The 19,713-nt window shown below is 55.7% G+C and overlaps 1 protein-coding gene across 6 annotated transcripts in view; it reads left to right on the plus strand.

The window, feature by feature from the left end:
• The window catches only part of CLIP2 (CAP-Gly domain containing linker protein 2), an 85,972-nt gene that overhangs the window by 39,845 nt on the left and 26,414 nt on the right, over positions 1-19,713 (plus strand). For all 6 annotated transcript variants that reach the window (XR_002342326.1, XM_021086342.1, XM_021086340.1 and 3 more), the window contains 5 exons: positions 10,682-10,806; positions 12,561-12,774; positions 13,423-13,620; positions 14,756-14,859; positions 16,946-17,006. Coding sequence is in view for 5 of the 6 variants with exons in the window: in XM_021086342.1 (XP_020942001.1) it covers positions 10,682-10,806; positions 12,561-12,774; positions 13,423-13,620; positions 14,756-14,859; positions 16,946-17,006 (702 nt within the window). In the remaining variant the exon portion in view is untranslated. The remainder of the gene's footprint in view (positions 1-10,681; positions 10,807-12,560; positions 12,775-13,422; positions 13,621-14,755; positions 14,860-16,945; positions 17,007-19,713) is intronic.

Raw genomic sequence — 19,713 nt, forward strand, 5'->3', positions numbered from 1 at the left:
CTGCCTAGCTGGCCTGAGACATAGCTGCTGTGTGTGTCCCCAAGGTGTGGTTCTGAAGGTCCATTCCAGGAGGTGGGTCTGTGCATGGGTTTTAGAGTTGTTTCTCCAGAGGCAGTGGGGCTGGTGCAGCAGACTCCGGAGCCAGCCAGCAGTTTGGGATTTAGGTCATGGAAGAGAAGAGACATTGCAGGGGATTATGGAGCAGCAGGAACTGAGACTGAATGTGTAGAGAGGCAGGTTGAGAACCGGTGACAGAGAAGAGGGGTGGGAAGGCAGCCCTACCTGAGGGCCGTCGACCAGTGAGAGCCGATCCAGACTCACAGACAGGCCTGCTGGGGCGGAGACCACGGGCCCTAATCACTCATTGTGAAGATGAGAATCGTGAGAGTCAGAGAGGGTGAGCACTTCCCCAGGACCACACAGCATGTCATGGGCAAGACCGGGACTGGGGCTCTGGGCTCCTCCCTGCCAGCCCCAGAATGACCCCTGTATCCCTCACCCGGAGCGAGCCCAGCAGTCTGAGTGGGTCTTGGTCAGCTACAGTTGGCAGCATGGGACAGAGGAGGCTATCTCAGGAAGGAAGCGGCCTGGCTGGTTGCTTGTGGCTTCAAGGAGTGCTCCAGGGCTGAAGTCCCCAGGAGCAGATCTCAGCACGGGGTGGTGGGAGAGCTCTGACCCCCGCAGACATCAGATGGCCAGTAAGTTGCCATGCAAGCTCGGGTTCTTTGGAAGTAGTCGCCAAGGTGGGGTTTGGGGTACAGGTGTTCCTTAGGCCTTTTACCATCTGCAAAGGGTTGGCAGAGACAAAAGGTAGATGGCTATGCAGGCTGGGCAGAGCCTCAGCCACTGTGGGGCAGCTCTGGAGTGAGATTGCCCATCACAGCGTCCTGTGCTGAGCCAAGTGTCAGGGCCTTTCTGCCCCAGCCTCACTCAGTCACTGAGTCTGGCGGCCCCATCTCAGGTGTGAGGCTCCCCACCCCCTTGTCCCCCTTGAAGCAGCATCTGAGTGGAGCATCTCCTTTTTTTTTTTTTCTTTTTAGGACCACACCCTCGGCACATGGAGGTTCCCAGACTAAGGATCGAATGGGAGCCATAGCTGCCGGCCTACACCACAGCTACAGCAACATGGAGTCTGAGCTGCATTTGCAACCTACACCACAGCTCACAACAACACTGGATCCTTAGCCCACTGAGCGAGGCCAGGGATCGAACCTGCATCCTCATGAGCCACAATGGGAACTCCTGGAACATCTCTGAGTAAGTGAAGTCACTGCCCCTTTATGTCCCTTCCTGTACTGGCCACAGAAGCATCCCACAGAGAGTGGACCAAGAGACCCTTTCCAGGGACTGGCACCTCTCCCAGCACATCTCAAAGCTACGGTGCCAGCCCGGCCTTGCCCATAACCCTGAGCATAGCAGCCCGAGAGGCAGCCTGAGCAGTCCGGCCCCTCCCCAGTGGGCAGGTAGATTCTCCGCAGGGCTTTGTCCTTGACAGGTGACCTGGGAGGTGTGGGACCAGCCTCCTGAGAGAGTGGGTTCTGAGAGGTAAGGAGGGAGGTTTGCTCTGACAGTCCCTCCGACCCCAGGCCCCCGTCCACTTCCCCTCCCTCTGCTGAGAACAGACACCCAGCAGGGCCATCCTAGGTGTAGGGGCTGCAAGGTGGGCTCCAGGGTTGTGCAGCCTGGGCGTGAGTTCAGCCCTCCCCTCAAGCGGTGTCCTGGCGCAGGGGGTTGATACTCCCATTTTGGAGGATTCATTTCTTTCTTTCTTTCTTTTCTTTTTCCCCCCTCTTTTTGCCGCCCCGGGGGCGGCATATGGAGTTCCCAGGCCAGGGATCAGATCTGAGCTATAGTTGCCCCCTAAGCTGCACCTGCAGCAACACCGGATCCTTAACCCATTGTGCTGGGCTGGGGAGCGAGCCCTGGGTCCGGAGATGCCCCCCTCACATTGCATCCGTGGGAACTCCCCTTGGGAGGATTTATAAACATGGATGAGGACGACTCCGGGCGGGCATGGTGGGCCCTTGGGAAAAGCTGGTTTTCTCCCTTGCTCTGGCCTCATTTCTTCGCCCCAGTGTCTTCGCAGCCGAGGGCCAAGTGCTATGATGCTTCTTGGTGCGAGGCCTGTTCTAGTGAGGTCAGAGGTTTGTGGGGACCAACCTGGGGGCTGCCCTGGGGGCTGTGGTGCTGGGGCTCAGGGCAGGCATCTGTTAGGAATGGGGAGGGGTGACCAGGAGGGGACCCAGCCCACCCAGCACAGGGGGCAGCTGGGCCTCAGTCTTTAGGCTCTGCTGATCGGGCAGAGCCAGAAGGCCAGGCCCAGGAGGCACTAGATCTGCCTCTGGCTTCCTCTCTCTGTCACAGGGGGCCCAGGGCACCAGGCAAGAGTGTGGCCTTTAGTCCTGCTCTCATTTCCTGCCTCCCTAGAGGGACAGGGGCAGGGCCTGTGGGGTCAGACCAGCCCCAGGCTAGGAAGGCTCCAGAGCGGTTCCCTTTCATCAGGGCCACAGTGGGGGGCCTGAGTTTGTGCAGTAGCCTCTGTCTGGCCCCTCCCACCTTTTCTTTAAAGTATCCGGGTGGGGGGTTCCCATCATGGCTCAGTGGAAATGAATCTGACTAGGAACCATGAGGACGCAGATTTGCTCCCTGGCCTCGCTCCATATGCTGCAGGTGCGACCCTAAAAAAACAAAACCAAACAAGAAATTCAAGTGTGGAAGTGCCTGGGAGGACGAATGACCGGTCCCCCCCCACTCTGTGTGCTGGGCTGGGCAGAGGACCCACCTGAGGCCTGCAGACCTACTGGAGCATCAGCCGGGCCATTCCTTTACCTGCTGCTAAGCCTCTCTGACCCCCAGTTTCCTTTTCTGTAATATTCATCCCATCTTCTTTCCCCAAATTGCCAACGCCCGCGCCTCCCCCGCATCTCAGCCGATGACGGTTCTGTGCTTCCCCGGGAAGAACAGAGCCCTTGTCCTCCGCCAAGCCCGCCCACGCCTGCGCGTGCGGCCTTCCCTCCAGCCAGCAGCCCTACCTGCCCCTGCAGTCAGCCTCCCTCCCCCCTGCCCATTTCCCCCTTCTTCTCATCCACTCACTCCAGCTTCTCCCACCTTAAAAACAAAACTCTCAGGAATTCCTGTTGTGGCTCAGTGGGTTAAAAATCTGACTAGTGTCCATGAGGTTGTGGGTTCGATCCCTGGCCTCGCCCAGTGGGCCAAGGATCCGGCGTTGCTGTGGGCTGCAGCGTAGGTCACAGACGTGGCTCAGTTCTGGCATTGCTGTGCCCGTGGTTCAGGCCAGCAGCTGCAACTCCAGTTCAACCCCTAGCCCGGAAACTTTCATAGGCCTCGGGTGTGGCCCCCAAAAAAACAAAACCACAAAACTCTCCCCCGAACCCGTGTCTTCCTCCAGCTATTTGCCCAGCTCGCCACTTCCCTTCAGCTAAACCCGATGAAAGGCCCGCCTGTGGCCGTGGTCTCCTTTCCCGCCCTCTCCCATCACCGTCCACTCCTGTGACCCCTCCCCTGCCGGGACCCTTCATTCCGAATACAGCTGCCACTTTCCAGTCCTAGTGTTATTTCACCCTTAGCAGGATCGGCCACTGTCACTCTCTCCCTGTGTCCTTCTAGAAGCACGTTCTCTTAACTTTGAGGATTCCACACACTCCCCTGGGTCCTCCCACCTCCCTGCTACTCCTCTTCCCAGCGTCAGGTCAGCACTCCGGCCTCTGCTTGTCTCCTTGTCGGAGGGTCCAGGCCCGTTGACTTACGACAGTCCAAGGATACATGGGCGTCACACCACTCCCATCTCCTGTCTCAAAAGGCAGGCTTCCCGTCAGCATCTCCGCTTAACCTGCATTCGTTTCCTGTGGCTGCTGTAGCAAGTCCCACAAACTGGGTGGCTTAAAACAGAAATGTGGAGTTCCCGCTGTGGCTCAGCAGTTACGAACCCGATTGGTTTCCATGAGGATGCGGGTTTGATCCCTGGCCTTTCTTTGTGGGTTAAGGATCCGGTGTGCTGTGAGCTATGGTATAGGTCACAGACGTGGTTCGGATCTGGTGTTTCCATGGCTGTGGTGTAGGCTGGCAGCTGCAGCTCCAGTTCAGCCCCTGGTCTGGGAACTTCCATTTGCCACAGGTGCAGCCCTAAAAAGACTGAAAAAAGAAAAAAGAAAGAAAACGAACGCTAGAAATGCATTCTCTTAAAGGTCTGGAGGGTACAAATCTGAAATCCCAGGTGCCGCAGGGTCATGCTCTCTCTGGAGCATCAGGGCAGAGTCTGGGCTGAGCTTTTCTCTTAGGTCCCAGGGTTGCTCATGCTCCTTGGCTTTCCTTGGCTGTGGGAGCGTTGCTCGAATCTCTGCCTCCCCCTTTCCATGGCCTTCCTTCTTCTCTCCGCGTCTCTTCTCTTACAGGACACCAGTCATACTGGGTCAGGACCTACCTAACTTGATCATGTCGATTAGACTCTATTTTTATTTTGTAATTAATTAATTCATTCATTTGGCTCCGCCCAGGGCATGCGGAAGTTCCTGGACCAGGGATCAAACTTGTGCCACAGCAGTGACAACACCTCAGTGGCCACCAAGGAACTCCAAGGCTCTTTTTTTGTTTTGTCTTTTTAGGGTCACACCCATGGCATTTGGAGGCTCCCAGGCTAGGGAATTGGAGCTGTAGCCACTGGCCTACACCACAGCCACAGCCACATAGAATCTGAGCCGCATCTGCCACCTACACCACAGCTCACAGCAACGCCGGATCCTTAACCCACTGAGCGAGGCCAGGGATCGAACCTGCATCCTCATGCATGCTAGTCAGATTCGTTTCTGCTGAGCCACGATGGGAACTCCTATTTTTTAAATAAGGTTACATTCATAGGTACTGGGAATCTGGACTTGAATATATCTTTTTAGGAGAATAGTTCCACCCCCACCACGCGAACAAAATGGAACTCAGTTGTTTATCCACCCGCCCCCATCGCCCGCCGGCTCCTCCCCCTCCTCCCCATCTCAGTGAATGGCACGCCTGTGTCTCTGGCGCCAGACCAGTCCAGGAACTTGGGAGTTGGCCCTGAGTCCTGTTTTGCTCGCCTCCCTACCACGTGATCAATAATCAGGTCTCTGGAGTTTCTGTCATGGCGCAGCGGAAATGAATCTGACTAGGAGCCATGAGGTTGTGGGTTCGATCCCTGGCCTTGCTCAGTGGCTCAAGGTTCCCATGTTGCTGTGAACTGTGGTGTAAGTTGCAGACGTGGCTCAGATCTGGCATTGCTGTGGCTGTGGCATAGGCCAGCGGCTGCAGCTCTAATTAGACCCCTAGCCTGGGAACTTCCATATGCTGCAAGTGCAGCCTAAAAAGACAAAAAAAAAAAAAAAAAAGGCCTCTGGCGCTGCCTCCAGAACTCCCCATCCCATCCCCGACCCACTACCTCCTCTGGTGGCTCCTCTCTCCAAAAATGCAGCTGCTTCCTCCGTGGTTCTCCCTGCCCCCACTCAGGGCCAACTCTCCAGAAGCTCCCATCTCAGTGTCATAAACGCACCCACCTTTCCATAGCCCTCAGGGCCCTGGGATCGCCCATCCACCCTGCTGTGACCTGACCTCCCTGCTCCATCCTGGCTGTGCCCCCGCCCTCCTTGCTTGTGCCCCCGTACCGGTCTGGTGCCTCTGCTGTGCCCGGCTGATTCCTCTCCAGGACTCTGTCCCCCAGGACTTCCTCCCGCTTGCTGTCCCGCTTCCGTTAGGCCTCTGTGCTGCTGTCACTCCTCAGAGAGGGGACCCCCCGATGCTGTTCCGAGTAGCCCCCGTCGTCCTCCTGGAATATCAGCATTTGCTCACTCACTCCTTGGCTGTCTGTGCCCTGCTCTGGCTTCTCCACGATGAGAGAAACCCAGGCCTTTCCCTTCACCCCTTCCTGGATTTGCACTAGAATGACAGTGAAGGGACTGCTTATTTATTTATTTACTTATTCAGATATTTGTCTTTTCAGGGCTGCACCTGCGCCATATGGAGGTTCTCAGGCTAGGGGTCGAATCAGAGCTACAGCTGCCGGCCTACACCACAGCCACAGCCACTCGGGATCCGAGCTGTGTCTGTGACCTACACCACAGCTCACGGCAATGCCAGATCCTTAACCCATTGAGTGAGGCCAGGGATCGAACCTGCGTCCTCGTGGATGCTAGTCAGATTCATTTCTGCTGAGCCATGATGGGAACCTCCGGGATTTTTTTTTTTTTTTTTCTTTTAAGGTGTAAATCCTCAGGGACCGGGTGAATAGAAGGGAAGGCAGCAATGATACCAGAAATCCCGTGCAGCCTAGGCCTCAGGCAGCAGAGGGAAAAGCAGAGAAGGAGTCGGTGTTTCCCTCAGAAGCCCAAGAGGCTCGGAAATCAGCCATCTGTGTGTGGTGGCCTCTGGAAATGGGGGACTGACGTTGCTTAAAAAAACTTCAGGCTTCCCCTCCCCCCACCACCTGTGGTCCCCTCTGCCTGGCGACTGTTCCTCCAGCAGACGCCTGGGAGGAATGCTTGAGAGGTTTGGAGAGTCCTTGGATGGGGAAACCCCTGAAAAAAACTGGGCTGAAAAAGGATGATTAAATAAATATTTCTGTCCTAAAAATGGAGCCCTCTTGGAGTTCTCACTGTGGCGCAGTGAGAAGGGTGGCGTCTCTGAAGCAGCGGGACGCAGGTTCGATTCCCGGCCCAGCACAGTGGGTTAAGGACCCAGCATTCCTGCAGCTACAGCATAGGTTACAGCTGCAGCTTGGATCTGATCCCTGGCCTGGGAGCTCCATATGCCACGGGGCAGCCAAAAAACCACCACCAACAGCAAAACTGAGCTCCTTTCCCCACTGGCTTCTCCTTTAATCAGCTCCTAGATCCCTGGCTGCCAAGCCTGCCCTCTCCAGGGCACAGAAGCTTCTCTGGGGAAGGCAGCCGCTCCTCTGAGAAATAAGAGAAGGTAATACAAGCAGTGAATCTGAACAGAATGCCATGGACTATGATATGGGTATTCAGTGAATAAAAACACCCTTTTTGGAAAAGGAAAAATACGATAACAGATTTAAGGAACTCCACAGAAGTTTTAGATAAATTTAAGGAAATCTCCCAGAAAGTGGAGCCAGAAGACAGATGGAAAACCAGAGGGAGAAATAACGATCGGAGGAAAAGGAGGGCGGAAGTCAAATAAGCAGTCCAAGGAGATCCCCGGACTGACGGGGCTTCTTGGTTGGAAGGGCCCGTGGGAGCCCCAGAAAAGGGATGGGAAGAGGCGCCCGCTCCCAGCGCTCTTCTTTGTGAAACTGTGCAAAGGACAGAAAGGCAGTCCTGCAGGTTTCCGGAGTGAGAAGACGGGCCCCCAGAAAGGACTGGGACTCAGAATGGCTTTGACCTTCTCAACAGTGACACTGGACACTAGAACACGCAGAGCCAGTTTTTGGAAGGAAGAGACCCCACCAGACTCTCGGTCAAGAGTGAGGGTCACAGGGAACTGAGTTCTTAGCCCACTGAGCCGCAGTGGGAACTCTTTTTGTTTTTGGTTTTTGTTGGCTGTGCCCGTGGCATACAGAAGTTCCCGGCCAGGGATTGAACCTGTGCCACAGCAGCAACCTGAACCACTGCAGTGACAATGCCAGATCCCCCTGGTCCACAAGGGAACTTCCAACAGGTATGAACCTTGAAAACACTGCTACATGAAAAGCCAGACTCAGAAGGCCACATAGTGTAGGATTCCATTTGTAGGAAATGCCCAGAATAACAAAGCTATAGAGACAGAAAGCAGGTCAGTGATGCCAGGAGCTGGGGAGAGGGGGATGGGCAGTGGCTGCCCTTGGGTTCAGGGTCTTTTTGGGGGGATGATGGGTGTATTCTGCAGTGAGATAGCAGTGATGGTTGTAAGTGTACAAAGAGCCACTGAATTATGTACTTTAAAATGGTTAAAGAAGTTCCCATTGTGGCTCAGTGATAATGAACCTGACTAGTATCCATGAGGACACAGGTTCAATCCCTGGCCTCGCTCAGTGGGTTAAGGATCCAGCATTGCCGTGAGCTGTGGTGTAGGTCGCAGACTTGGCTCGGATCCTGCATTGCTGTGTCTGTGGTGTAGACCGGCGGCTGTAGCTCCAAATAAACTCCTGGCCTGGGAACTTCTATATGCTGTGGGTGTGGTCCTAAAAAGACCAAAAAAAAAAAAAAAAAAAAAAAGGTAAAAGGCTAAATTTTGCATCATGTGCATTTTACCTCAATTAAAAAAGAAAGAGTGGGAGTTCCCGGCGTGGCTCAGTGGTTAAAGAATCCGACTAGGAACCATGAGGTTGCAGGTTCAATCCCTGGCCTTGCTCAGTGAGTTAAGGATCCAGCGTTGCCATGAGCTGTGGCGTAGGTTGCAGACGCAGCTCGGATCCGGCTCTGGCGTAGGCCGGTGGCTACGGCTCTGATTAGACCCCTAGCCTGGGAACCTCCATATGCCACAGGAGCAGCCCTAGAAAAGGCAAAAAGACAAGGAAAAAAAAAAGAAAGAAAGAGTGGAGTTCCCTGGTGGTCTAGTGGGTTAAGATCTGGTGTTGTCACTGCTGTGGCTTGGGTCCCTGCTATGGCGTGGGTTCTATCCCTGGCCTGGGAACTTCCACATGCTGTGGGCGTGGCCAAAAAAAAAAAAAAAAAAAAAAAACAAGGACAGAATAAATATTTTCAGCTAGGCAAAGGCTCCGGTATTTTGTTTCCTCTTGTAACTCTTCTTAGAAAGCAATGGAGGGGAGTTCCCATCGTGGCGCAGTGGTTAATGAATCCGACTAAGAACCATTAGGTTGCGGGTTCAATTCCTGGCCTTGCTTAGCGGGTTAAGGATCCGGCGTTGCCGCAGACGCGGCTCGAATCCCGCATTGCTGTGGCTCTGGTGTAGGCCGGCAGCTGTAGCTCCGATTAGACCCTTAACCTGGGAACCTCCATATGCCATTGGAGCGGCCCAAGAAATGGCAAAAAGAAAAAAAAATGAAAGCAATGGAAGGATATGCTCTACCAAAATAAGTGCAGAAACCAGGAAAAAAGGGAGACATTGCGTCTGAGCCGTGGGAGATCCAAGCCCAAGAGAGAGACCAAGGGAGCCTTCAGGATGGTGGTGACAGGAGACCCTGGGGTGGTGGCCATGCAGCAGAGGGACACGTGGGCCCAGAGAGCCTCCTCCAGAAAAAATTGGATGGAGTTTGCAATGGCTTTGAACATCTTGGCAAGAGATCTAGACGATTGAAAGAGTTTGGGGTTAAATTAGTGTGAAAGCCATAAAAACTGGGCAAACCATCATAAAAGACAGTTCTCTATGGGGAAAAATTGGGGCTGGGAAGGAAACATAGCTGCACCTGCCCATCTGTGTCTGTGAGTACTGTTTACTTAGTCCTGGCTCTGGAGACTTGGCGTGGCTGCGTGGGAAGGTGGAGACACAGCGCCAATGCTTGGAGCCTGGCGATGTGCTGCTAACGCCTCCCCTTCCTTGAGAAGTTTTGGGTGTCCCCCCAAATGGGAATATCCACAAGAAGCAATATAAACATGACATTTAGAAATATGGGATCAGGGAGTTCCTATCGTGCCTCAGTGGTTAACGAATCCGACTAGGAACCATGAGGTGGCGGGTTCGATCCCTGTCCTCGCTCGGTGGGTTAAGAATCTGCTGTTGCCATGAGCTGTGGTATAGGTCGCAGACAAGGCTTGGATCCTGCATTGCTGTGGCTGCGGTGTAGGTTGGCAGCTGCAACTCTGATTGGACCCCTGGCCTGGAAACTTCTGTATGCCCCAGTGCCGGCCCTAAAAAGACAAAAACTAAAAGCAAACCACAAACTTCATCCTAAAAGTGCTTCTGGGGAGAGGTGGAGAAACTTCCAGAGCTTTTCAAGACTTCGAAAGTATTGACTATGTCCATACATGTCCAACTATATATATAGGCCATGCCCATGGCATGTGGAAATTCCCAGATGAGGGAGCGAACCTGTGCCGTAACCGTGACCCGATCCACAGCAGTGACAACACTGTATCCTTAACCCACTGTGCCACCAGGGGAACTCCCTATATATCTTTAAGTAAAAGTTTTTTAAACCATTTTTACAATAATATTCCCGATTATTGGCCTGTGAGGGTTTTTTTTAGTTGTGGTAAAATACACATAACACTTACCTCCTTATCCATTTTTGAGTGGGCCGTTCGCTAGTATTAAGTGTATTCACATCGCTGTGCAACAGACCTTTTTCATCTTGTAAAACGGAAGCTCTATCCCCATTAAACAACAATGCCTGTTTTCTCCTCCTGCCCAGCTCCGGGAAACCTCCATTCAAACCATTTTTAAGGGTAGCGTTTATTAAGACATTGCACATACAATACTTAATTCTCAAAAAAGCCCTTTGGACAGATGAAGATGCCGAAGCTCAGAGAGGTTAAGTAACTTGCCCAGGGTCACACAGCTTGTAAGTGGCAGGGTTTGAATGCAGGTCCTGTGTTTCGTACTCCAGAGCCCTTGCATGGAACCGCCCTGGGAAGCAGTGGTCATCCCTCCCCCTCCCAGCTGTCCTCGGGCTTCCCCTGCCATCTCCCCTGGCCTCTGCCGGGAGGGGAGGGGAGGGACGAGCCTGGGCGCCTGCGTGCCTATGCCATCCCTGACATTCCCACTGCACCCTCTGGACCCGAGTCTCTCTCTGTGTCAACAGGTTGGTGGGACGAAGACTGGCGTGGTGCGGTATGTGGGGGAGACAGACTTTGCCAAGGGCGAGTGGTGTGGCGTGGAGCTGGACGAGCCCCTTGGGAAGAACGACGGGGCAGTGGCAGGCACCAGGTACGGTGGGCTTCCTCTGGGGAGGGAGGAAGGGGGGGTCCTCCTGGAATAGCGACAGGGGGCAGGGTTGGGGCATCTGGGTGGCCGTACCAGACACCATGATATAGTTGCTGCTCACTCCCTTCTGTCAGCAGCTCATGGACACAAGTGGTGGAAATATCACCCCCATTTTACAGATGAGAGAACTGAGGCCAGAGAGGTCAGGGCTCAAGGTCACACAGGGAGTCATGGGCAAGCGCTAGGAGAGGCATCTATCCCTGTGTGTCCTTTCCCTGCCACCCTGGCTAAGTGAGGTGGGAGCACCAAAAAAGGAGAGGCAGTGGTCCCTGCCTTCTGGGGTTTCCCCCTGACTCAGGAATAACCAGACAGTGCCTGGTGCCCTTCAGCCACAGTCAGGGTCACAGCTGTGCCCCAGGTCTCGGATTAAAAGGAATTGACTGCTGGGAAGGCTGGGTTGAGAGGGTCTAAGGCTTTACCTGGACTCGTTGTGAGTAGGGAGTGTGGAGATGGGATGGGTGAGCCGTGTCAGGGGGTGGGGCTAAGGTGAGGTGGCCTGTGAGCTTGTGTTGACGGTCCCTGGGCTAGATTCTGTGGTCCAGGTGAGTCTGTGACAGCTCTGAGGAGGAAGTCTTCTAGGCTGGGGTCAGCCTGAACAAAGACCCAAAGAACGTGGCAAGAGGCAGGGTCGGGTGGCAGTTTCAAGGTGAGTCCGAAACTGGATAGGACTAGGTCCCCTGGTCCCATGTGGAACCCACGGCCAGAGAAGTTTTGAAGAGAAGATGATCCAGAGTTTCCATGATAACACTTACCCTCCTGTTTTCTTTTTCTTTTTTTTGTCTCTTTTGCCATTTTTAGGGCCGCTTCTGTGGTATATGGAGGTTCCCAGGCTAGGGGTGGAATCAGAGCTGTAGCCACCGGCCTACACCACAGCCACTGCAATGCGAGATCTGAGCCGCCTCTGCGACCTACACCACAGCTCATGGCAATGCCAGATCCTTAACCCACTGAGCAAGGCCAGGGATCGAACCCACCACCTCATGGTTCCTTGTCGGATTCGTTAAGCACTGACCTACGACGGGAACTCCTACCTTCCTGTTTTCAAGATAGGTGTTCCTCTTAACTTACTCTCGCTCTATGAATGCAGAGGCAGGTTAGGCAGCATCTCCTCCTCACCACCAAGGCGTCTCTTTTAGGCTTTTGTTTTTCTGTGCAGGGAGCTCCCTGGGCAGAGAGCCTGGGGCCTGGGGATGGTCAAGAGGTAGCCATGAGAATGGGGCTGCAGATACGGCTGGGGCCCTGACTGGTGTGTGGGAGCCAAGCTGAATGGGCTTTGGAGTCCACTGGGTCCAGTCTCAGCTTCCCAATAAGCTGTGTGACTGTAGGCAGGTTACTTAACCTCTCTGAGCCTAAATCGCCTCATCTGTGAAATGTAGGTGACCGTCGCATGGTCGGGGATTGAAATGAGCATGTATGTAAAGGGACTGGCCCCGAGCAGCCGCTCGGTAATTGTCCCTCCCCCACCTCCACCCTCCCCAAATATGCTCAGCGGTTATTCACGGCCATGAAGAATGTCTGGCCCTGTTCACCTCTGTTCCCTTTCTGGGAGTCCTGTCTACTGGTCTTAGGGTGTAGGTGATGGGTCCCCAAGGAGGAGCCTCTCTCTGTGCTGGGCTCTGAAGAGATGGAGGAGGCGGTTGAGGCTCCAGCCCATTGTGGGCGTGACAGCGGCTTGGGTCCCTCTCCTGCCTCCCCAGGTACTTCCAGTGCCCACCCAAGTTCGGTCTCTTTGCGCCCATCCACAAGGTCATCCGCATCGGCTTCCCGTCCACCAGCCCAGCCAAGGCCAAGAAGACCAAGCGCATGGCCATGGGCGTCTCGGCGCTGACCCACAGTCCCAGCAGCTCCTCCATCAGCTCTGTCAGCTCCGTGGCCTCCTCCGTGGGGGGCCGGCCCAGCCGCAGTGGCCTGGTGAGGGTGGGGCTGGGGAGGGGTACCCTGGTGTGTGTATGGAGCGTGGGGACAGGGGGATCCAGATGTCCCCTGACTTGCTCTGATTCTAGGCATCCATCAGTTTGGAGTTTCTGAACAAAGAGGAAAGTTTTTTTTTTAATAGGAAAATTGATCCATTTACCTTTATTGTTATTTTTGTATATATTTTTCTATGATGGTAGCCTGGGCCCTTCCATGGGAGTTAAAGAGGGACCTACAGATGCAGGGCAGATGGTACAGGTGCACGCAGGTCATAGAGGTGCCGGAGAGGCCGTTCCCAAAGCCTGGTACAGCCGCCTTTGGTGAGGGGAGAAGGCGAGGTTACCCTTCCAGCAGAGCTAGCTGAGATGGTTCTCCTAGTCCAGGAGAAGGTGGCCCAGGTGGGGGAGCCCACCTTGAGGGGAGCCCCAGGGCTGTGACTGTCCTTGAGGCGGGGCGTTCCCTGTATCTCAGACATCACGATCCCCTCTGTGTGAGCAAGCAGAATGTGTAGGGCCCTGAGCGGGGGAGGAGCAGGACCCCAGACGCCGAGGCAGGTAGGCTCTGTCTCACCTGCTGGGTTGCTGTGCCCCGTGTGGACGGCGCTCCACGTCCCTGAGTCCTGCCTGCACCCACGCCTTCCCGCAGCTCACGGAGACGTCTTCGCGCTACGCCCGCAAGATCTCAGGCACGACCGCCTTGCAAGAGGCCCTGAAGGAGAAGCAGCAGCACATCGAGCAGTTGCTGGCTGAACGGGACCTGGAGCGGGCCGAGGTGGCCAAGGCCACGAGCCACATCTGCGAGGTGGAGAAGGAGATCGCCCTGCTCAAGGCGCAGCACGAGCAGGTAGGTGAATCAGCGGGGCCAAGGGTTACCCAGAGGGCACCTGCCACCTGCTCCGTCTTGTCCATCCCTCACGCTCAGGGAGGAGAGCTTGGGGTGTGCAGAGAATACTAAGATGCACGTGACCAACACCTCTCATCCTCCTGGCGGATTTCCTTCCAGTGCTAGGTACGCATTCATCCAGGACCTGGACACAAACTTGTGTGCCTCTTTTTTTTTTTTTTTTTTTTTTTTTAGGGCTGAACCCTTAGCATATGGAAGTTCCCAGGCTAGGGGTCGAATCAGAGGAGCCGCTGACGGCCTATGCCACAGCCGCAGCAACGCGGGATCCGAGCCGCGTCTGCAACCTACACCACAGCTCATGGTAACGCCGGATCCTCAACCCACTGAGCGAGGCCAGGGATCTAAACCTGCAACCTCATGGATCCTAGTTGGGTCCGTTACCACTGAGCCAGCAAGAGCTCCGAGTACCTGCTTCTTCCTACTTTCTATAGTTCAAGCATTTTCTAGGTCATGGAAGAGTCTTCCCTTTTGCAGGGCTGTGTTGCTGTCTGTCACAGGCAGTGTCCTTACTGAGGTGGCCTGTCCCCAGCTGGTGTTTAGGTTGTTTCCAGCGCCTCATTTTTATTTAAATAACATGTAAACATTTTGGAGTACAACTGTCCACACTGCAGATCATGCTTTTGAGCAAATTCCCAGGTTGGGTTTCAGGCAAGGAAGCCCTTGTCTGTAGCCTTGAGTCTGCTGCTGTCACATGTCTGCGCTTCCCCCATGCCCATCCCCCACACATGAGCTCCCTCCTGGGCCTCTGTCCCCATTTGGAGCCTGGCTCACTCCTCCCTCGGGCTCTGGAATTATTAAGGCCAAGGTCACGTGTGTGCTGTGACAGGGGCCTTCATAAGACAGTAGGTCTTAGGCCCCCAAGGGTTGAGGGAGGGGGTGGGTCTTGGGGGCAGGGGACCTGGGCTCCCACTGGGTGAGGCCAGTCTTGCCATTCCTGGCACTCAGCATCTGGGCCCGTGGTCCCCGCCCAAGTCGGGGTGGCTGGGGCTCCCGGCCTGCCCCTCCCTGCCGCCCGCCCCGGCCCCCAGCCCCCGGGAAGAAGCTGACCCTGTCCTGGCCCGCGTTCGGGGCCCAGTATGTTGCAGAAGCTGAGGAGAAGCTGCAGCGGGCCCGGCTGCTGGTGGAGAGCGTGCGGAAAGAGAAGGTGGACCTGTCCAACCAGCTGGAGGAGGAGAGGAGGTGGGTGCCGCTCCGGCCCCAGGGTCACTTCCCCTGACCCCCGATAGGGATGACCAGGGAGAGCACAGGCTCAGGACCGGCGGGTCCAAACCCTGCCTCCGCCCGCCTCTGGCTGTGTCGCCTGGGCCAGTGCCGCGAGCTCTGCCGGCTGCAGTCCTCTCGTCTCCAGAGGGGGGCGATGACCCCGTCTGTGCAGGCCATTGGGAGGACACAGACGGTAACGCCAGCAAAGCGCCCAGCGCGGCCGGAAGGCACAGGAGACTCCGCGCGCGTCACCGCTTTCCTTCCTGACGTGGGGGTCACGTTCCTGCCCTGCCTGGCTCGTGAAGTATCATGAGAACGCAGGGGTGGGGGGTGCTCACTCGGGAGATGTGCACCCGATGTCCCCACCTTGGGACCCCCTTCGCATGCACGGAGCACCCTCTGTGCCAGGTCCCGTGCACGGAGCTCCCAGCCTGGGTCCCGGAGCTCCCTTCCCATCTCACCTGTCGGGAAACCAAGGCGCAGAGAAGCAGCAGCAAAGGCCACTGGAAAACCCTTGCCCCTGGGGGGTCCGCCCGGTGCCAAGTGCTTTACCTGCCCTGTCTCTGTGTTAGAAATAGCCCAGAAGGCAGGTATTGCCCCCAAGTCACAGACGCAGGGGAGGGACTTGCCTGAGGTCACCAGCCTGTTAGTGGTGCTGCTGGGCTCTTTCCGCCCTGCCCCAGTAGCCAGTAGGGGTTGTGGGTCCCTCTGTGTGGGGATTCTGGCCTGACGTGGTCCTAGGTCACCTGGTAGAACTCACAGTGACGAGGGTTGGGGTTTCCCTTGGCCCAGGGGCCTCTCATTGTCTCTTTGCTGCTGATACACAGATTTTTGCAGCTCACTCCCCACGCGGCAGGCAACCCCCAGCCCCAGCCCCCCTCCTCGCCCAGCTTGGGTCTGGTTTTGGGCTTTCAGCCGAGGCATGTGCTCGACAGTCTGTTGTTACTGTCTAACTCGGGGAGAGGAGGGCTTATTTATATCTTGCCTGAGACGGTTGGTGTGGCCCACACATCTGGTTGCCATGGTGACGTGCCTGATGCCGACAAACAAAAGCAGATATCTTGGGACTTGTGTTCAGGAAGGCGTGGATGCCAGTCCTAGCATTGACCTGCACTTGCTGTGTGACCTTGAGCCAGTCACTGGCCCTTTCTGGGCCGCAGTTTCCTCTTCCGTGTGTGCTGGGAGCTGTCGGGAGGCCCCAGGAGGAGCAGCTTTGTGGGCTGTGCTGTGCCCGTGTCTCTCTCCTGTGCTTCTTGGAGGTGGGGGCGGGGGTGTCTCCCTGAGGGTGAGCCCCACACCCGCATCGGGGTGTTGGGGGCGCTCCACACCAGGGAGCAGTCCAAGCAGTGGGGGCTGGGACCCTGGCCCCCGACTTCAAGGGGAGAGGATGAGAATGGGGTCAGCACGGGAAAAACCCATTTTCCTTCCCTCCCCACAAACTGGTCCGTGTGGCATGTCTGTTCCCTGTTGTGATGAAAACAGAGCTGTTAGGGCCCCCCCTTTACTATCTGTTCTGTCATCTACTCCAGCAACCTCCCTAGTGGGGACAGATGCCACATTGAATGCTCTTTTTTGAGGGGACGGTGGTAACACCTGCATATGCAAGTTCCCTGGCCTGGGATTGAATCCAACCTGCAGCTGCCACTCATGCCGTAGCTGTGGCAGTGCCGGATTCTTAACCCACTGTGCCACATTGGGAACTTCCAAACACTCATATTTTGTTTTTATTAAGTATGCATTTATTTTTGTGAGAGAAGGAAGGGTTTGTTACTTGGAGCAAGTAAGGAGAACCCTGGGGAATCTTTCCCAAAGCAGTGTCTCCTGTACACTGCTCTTCTGGAGAGGGCAGTGTGCTGTGTCGAGCATGGGTCAGGAAGGTGGGAAGGCTGGGGGTTTCTGGGAGGCTTGGCCCCCATCAGCCGTGGGGCTCTGGGACTGTGCTTTCTGCGTGGTCTGAGCGTGGATTTGGAGCCACCGGTGGCCTTGGCTCCTTGCACCGTCGCCGACTTGGCGAGGCCCACCCATCTGGGTGAAGCTTACTCAGCCCCTTCTCCCCCTGCAGGAAGGTGGAGGACCTGCAGTTCCGAGTGGAGGAGGAGTCCATCACCAAGGGAGACCTGGAGGTAACGGCCAAAGCCCCCCATCCCCACTCCCACCCCGACCCCTTGGGCTCACTCAGTGCTCCAGGCCCAGCCTTCACAGGGCAAATAGCCAGGAGGTCCAGGCAGCAACATTATGATGGAGAAATGGGGAGGGGTCAAAGGTCACACCCTAGGGGAAGGGAGAGGGGGCCCATGCTGAGAGCCTTGGGTGTCAGAAGCAGGACTGGCTCAGCTTCAGGAGTCCCAGGGTGCAAGGCTTCCTGTGTCAGCAGCTGGGTGGGATGGACCAGGCATCACAGGGCTGGGCCTGAGGACATAGTGGCGGGATCCCCTGTCCCTTCTTTCTTTGGCAGGAGCCCTAAAGATTTTCCCTGGACCCTTCGTTCATCTTGAATTCCCGGTAAAATTTTGGCTGGAAATAGCTTGTGGTTGAGTCCCAGAAAGGATAGATGGGAAAACAGGCTCAGAAGGGTTAAGGGGCTCACCTGGTCATGGAGCAAGTCAGCAGCCCCTAGGACCAGGAACGGGGACCCCTGACTCCTGAGCTCTGCCTGGAAGGATGACTGGTGCCAGCACCTCCTCAGTTATAACACCTGCACGAGCGGCCCGGGCGCGGGTGGACCTCCCACGCTCACTCTCCAACCTGCCCCACCCTTTCTGAGCCAAAGGATGGAGGATGTTCCCATCAATTCACGAAGCAGCTGAGGAGCACCCCTGCCCCCCAGCCCATCCACCAAATCATTCTCTAGGCCTGCTCACAGCTGGGTACACAGGGATGCAAATTCCCCTGGTACCTTCCCTGCTCACTAGGAGGTGACAGGGGACAAGGACGTCTGGAGCCATCAGATGGGACGGAAGCAGTCACTTTGGGTCCTTTCCACGCTCTGGTCCTGGCCCTACCTGGCCTTGGGCAGCCTCTTCCTTTTCCCAGACCTCGGCCTGCTCCTCTGTAAAATGAGGAGGCTGAACCGGGTCAGAGAATCTCAAACTTGAGACTTCATCCCCTAGAGGTGTGTTCAGACACAGGATGCTGGGTCCCCGCCTGAGTGGCCGTTCAGTAGGTCTGGGAACCAGAGAATTTGCGCTTCTACCCAGTTGCCTGTGATACTGGTCTGAGGACCAGACTTTGGGAACCACTACCGCAGATCATTTCTGAGCTCCAGCGGGGAAGTACGGGTTTCTGATTTTATGAAAGAGCTGCATTAAGACCCCTGTAACTACCAACGTCCAGAAAAATTGTGCGTTATGGCTGTCCCGTCCCTCAGTGACTATGGCTGGGGGAGGGATGTGTGTGATCCAGGGTCACAGCCAAATGCCTCACTGCCTGTGGTTGAAGGATGGATATTGGGGTACCACCTGGTGTAGGAAACCCAGCCGGCATCCGGGTGTTCCAGTGTAAGTTTCCCTCTTGGGGGCGGGGCGGGGGAGGGAGGTGTGCAGGTCACGTGGTTGTGTTTTGACAGGTTCCCCTGACTGCTCTGCTGCATGGGTTGGGGTGCGCTTCTGGGAAACACACCCATGGTTGCAGAGAACAGAGACCCCTCGTACTAACTCTGCCGTCAGGAGGGTTATTGAAAAGCTGCAAAGAAATCTCATAGCCTCAATGACCCCAACAGCAGGCAGGTCAGGGAGCCAGCAAGAAACAGTATCAGAAACCAAGCCTCCCTCTTCTCATGACTTGTGGTCAGTCTGTCTGTCTCTCACTGTGTCTGCAGGTCTCTTGGCACATCCTGTCTCCCAGACACCCACCCTCCTGGCCCCTCCCAGGCTCCAGCACCCACTGTCTCCCAGCTGTCCCATCTCTCCCCTCGAGGAGAACCCAACTGGTCCCAGGCTAGCCAGTGGGCTGGCTGGCTTTGGTTCAGGTTCTACCCCCTGGTCCAATCAGCTTTGACCAGGAGAGACAGGGACAGTTATTTCAGTCCAAGGGCAGCAGAATCCCTTGCTGCTGTTTTTATGGTGGCACGTTCACGGCACCCAGAAGGCAGATGGACCCAGAGCCCGTCTCATCCCCTCCCATCTTAAAAAATAAAACCCAGGAAATCACCTTGAGCTCCTGGCCCCCCTCAAGCTCTGTCACCCCATCTCTTTGCTTGTCCTTCTTCTCCCCTCACCCCCCAGCCACCAGACCCTAACCCTAACCCCCCATTCCAACCTTTTACCTCCTCCCTGACCTTGAATGTTGGCCTCCTGTCCAAGGGCTCAGTCTGGGTCTGCACCCTCCCTCAGAGCATCCAGTCTGTGGCACAGATGCCCTTTCTATGCCCAGGATGCTCTCAGTCCTCCCCTGAGCCCCTCACAAGCACACCCACTGAGGGTGTTTCCCTCAGAAGGAGAAAGCAGGCACCTGGAGCAGCTCCTGGAGCTGCAGAGGAAAAAACTGCCACCATTTGGCGGCTTCAAACAACACACAATTATGCTTTGCAGTGCTGGAGGCCAGAAGTCTGAACCCAAGGTGTGCACGCGGTCCGTGCGCCGGCCCTCTCCCAGCTATGACCATAGGTGTTCCTGGGCTTGGGCTGCATCATTGCCTCAGTCATCACATTATCTTCCTCCCCGTGTGTCACTGTGCCTCTTCCCGTGGCCTCCTTAGAGGGACACTGGTCATCAGACCCACTTTAATCCAGTATGACCTCATCACAACTATTTGCATATGCAAAGAACCCCATTTAAAACAAGGTCACAGAGTTCCCTGGTGGTGCAGGGAAAAGATCCAGCATTGTCACTG

This window comes from Sus scrofa, chromosome 3, assembly GCF_000003025.6.
Source record: "Sus scrofa isolate TJ Tabasco breed Duroc chromosome 3, Sscrofa11.1, whole genome shotgun sequence".
Taxonomy (NCBI): Eukaryota; Metazoa; Chordata; class Mammalia; order Artiodactyla; family Suidae; genus Sus; species Sus scrofa.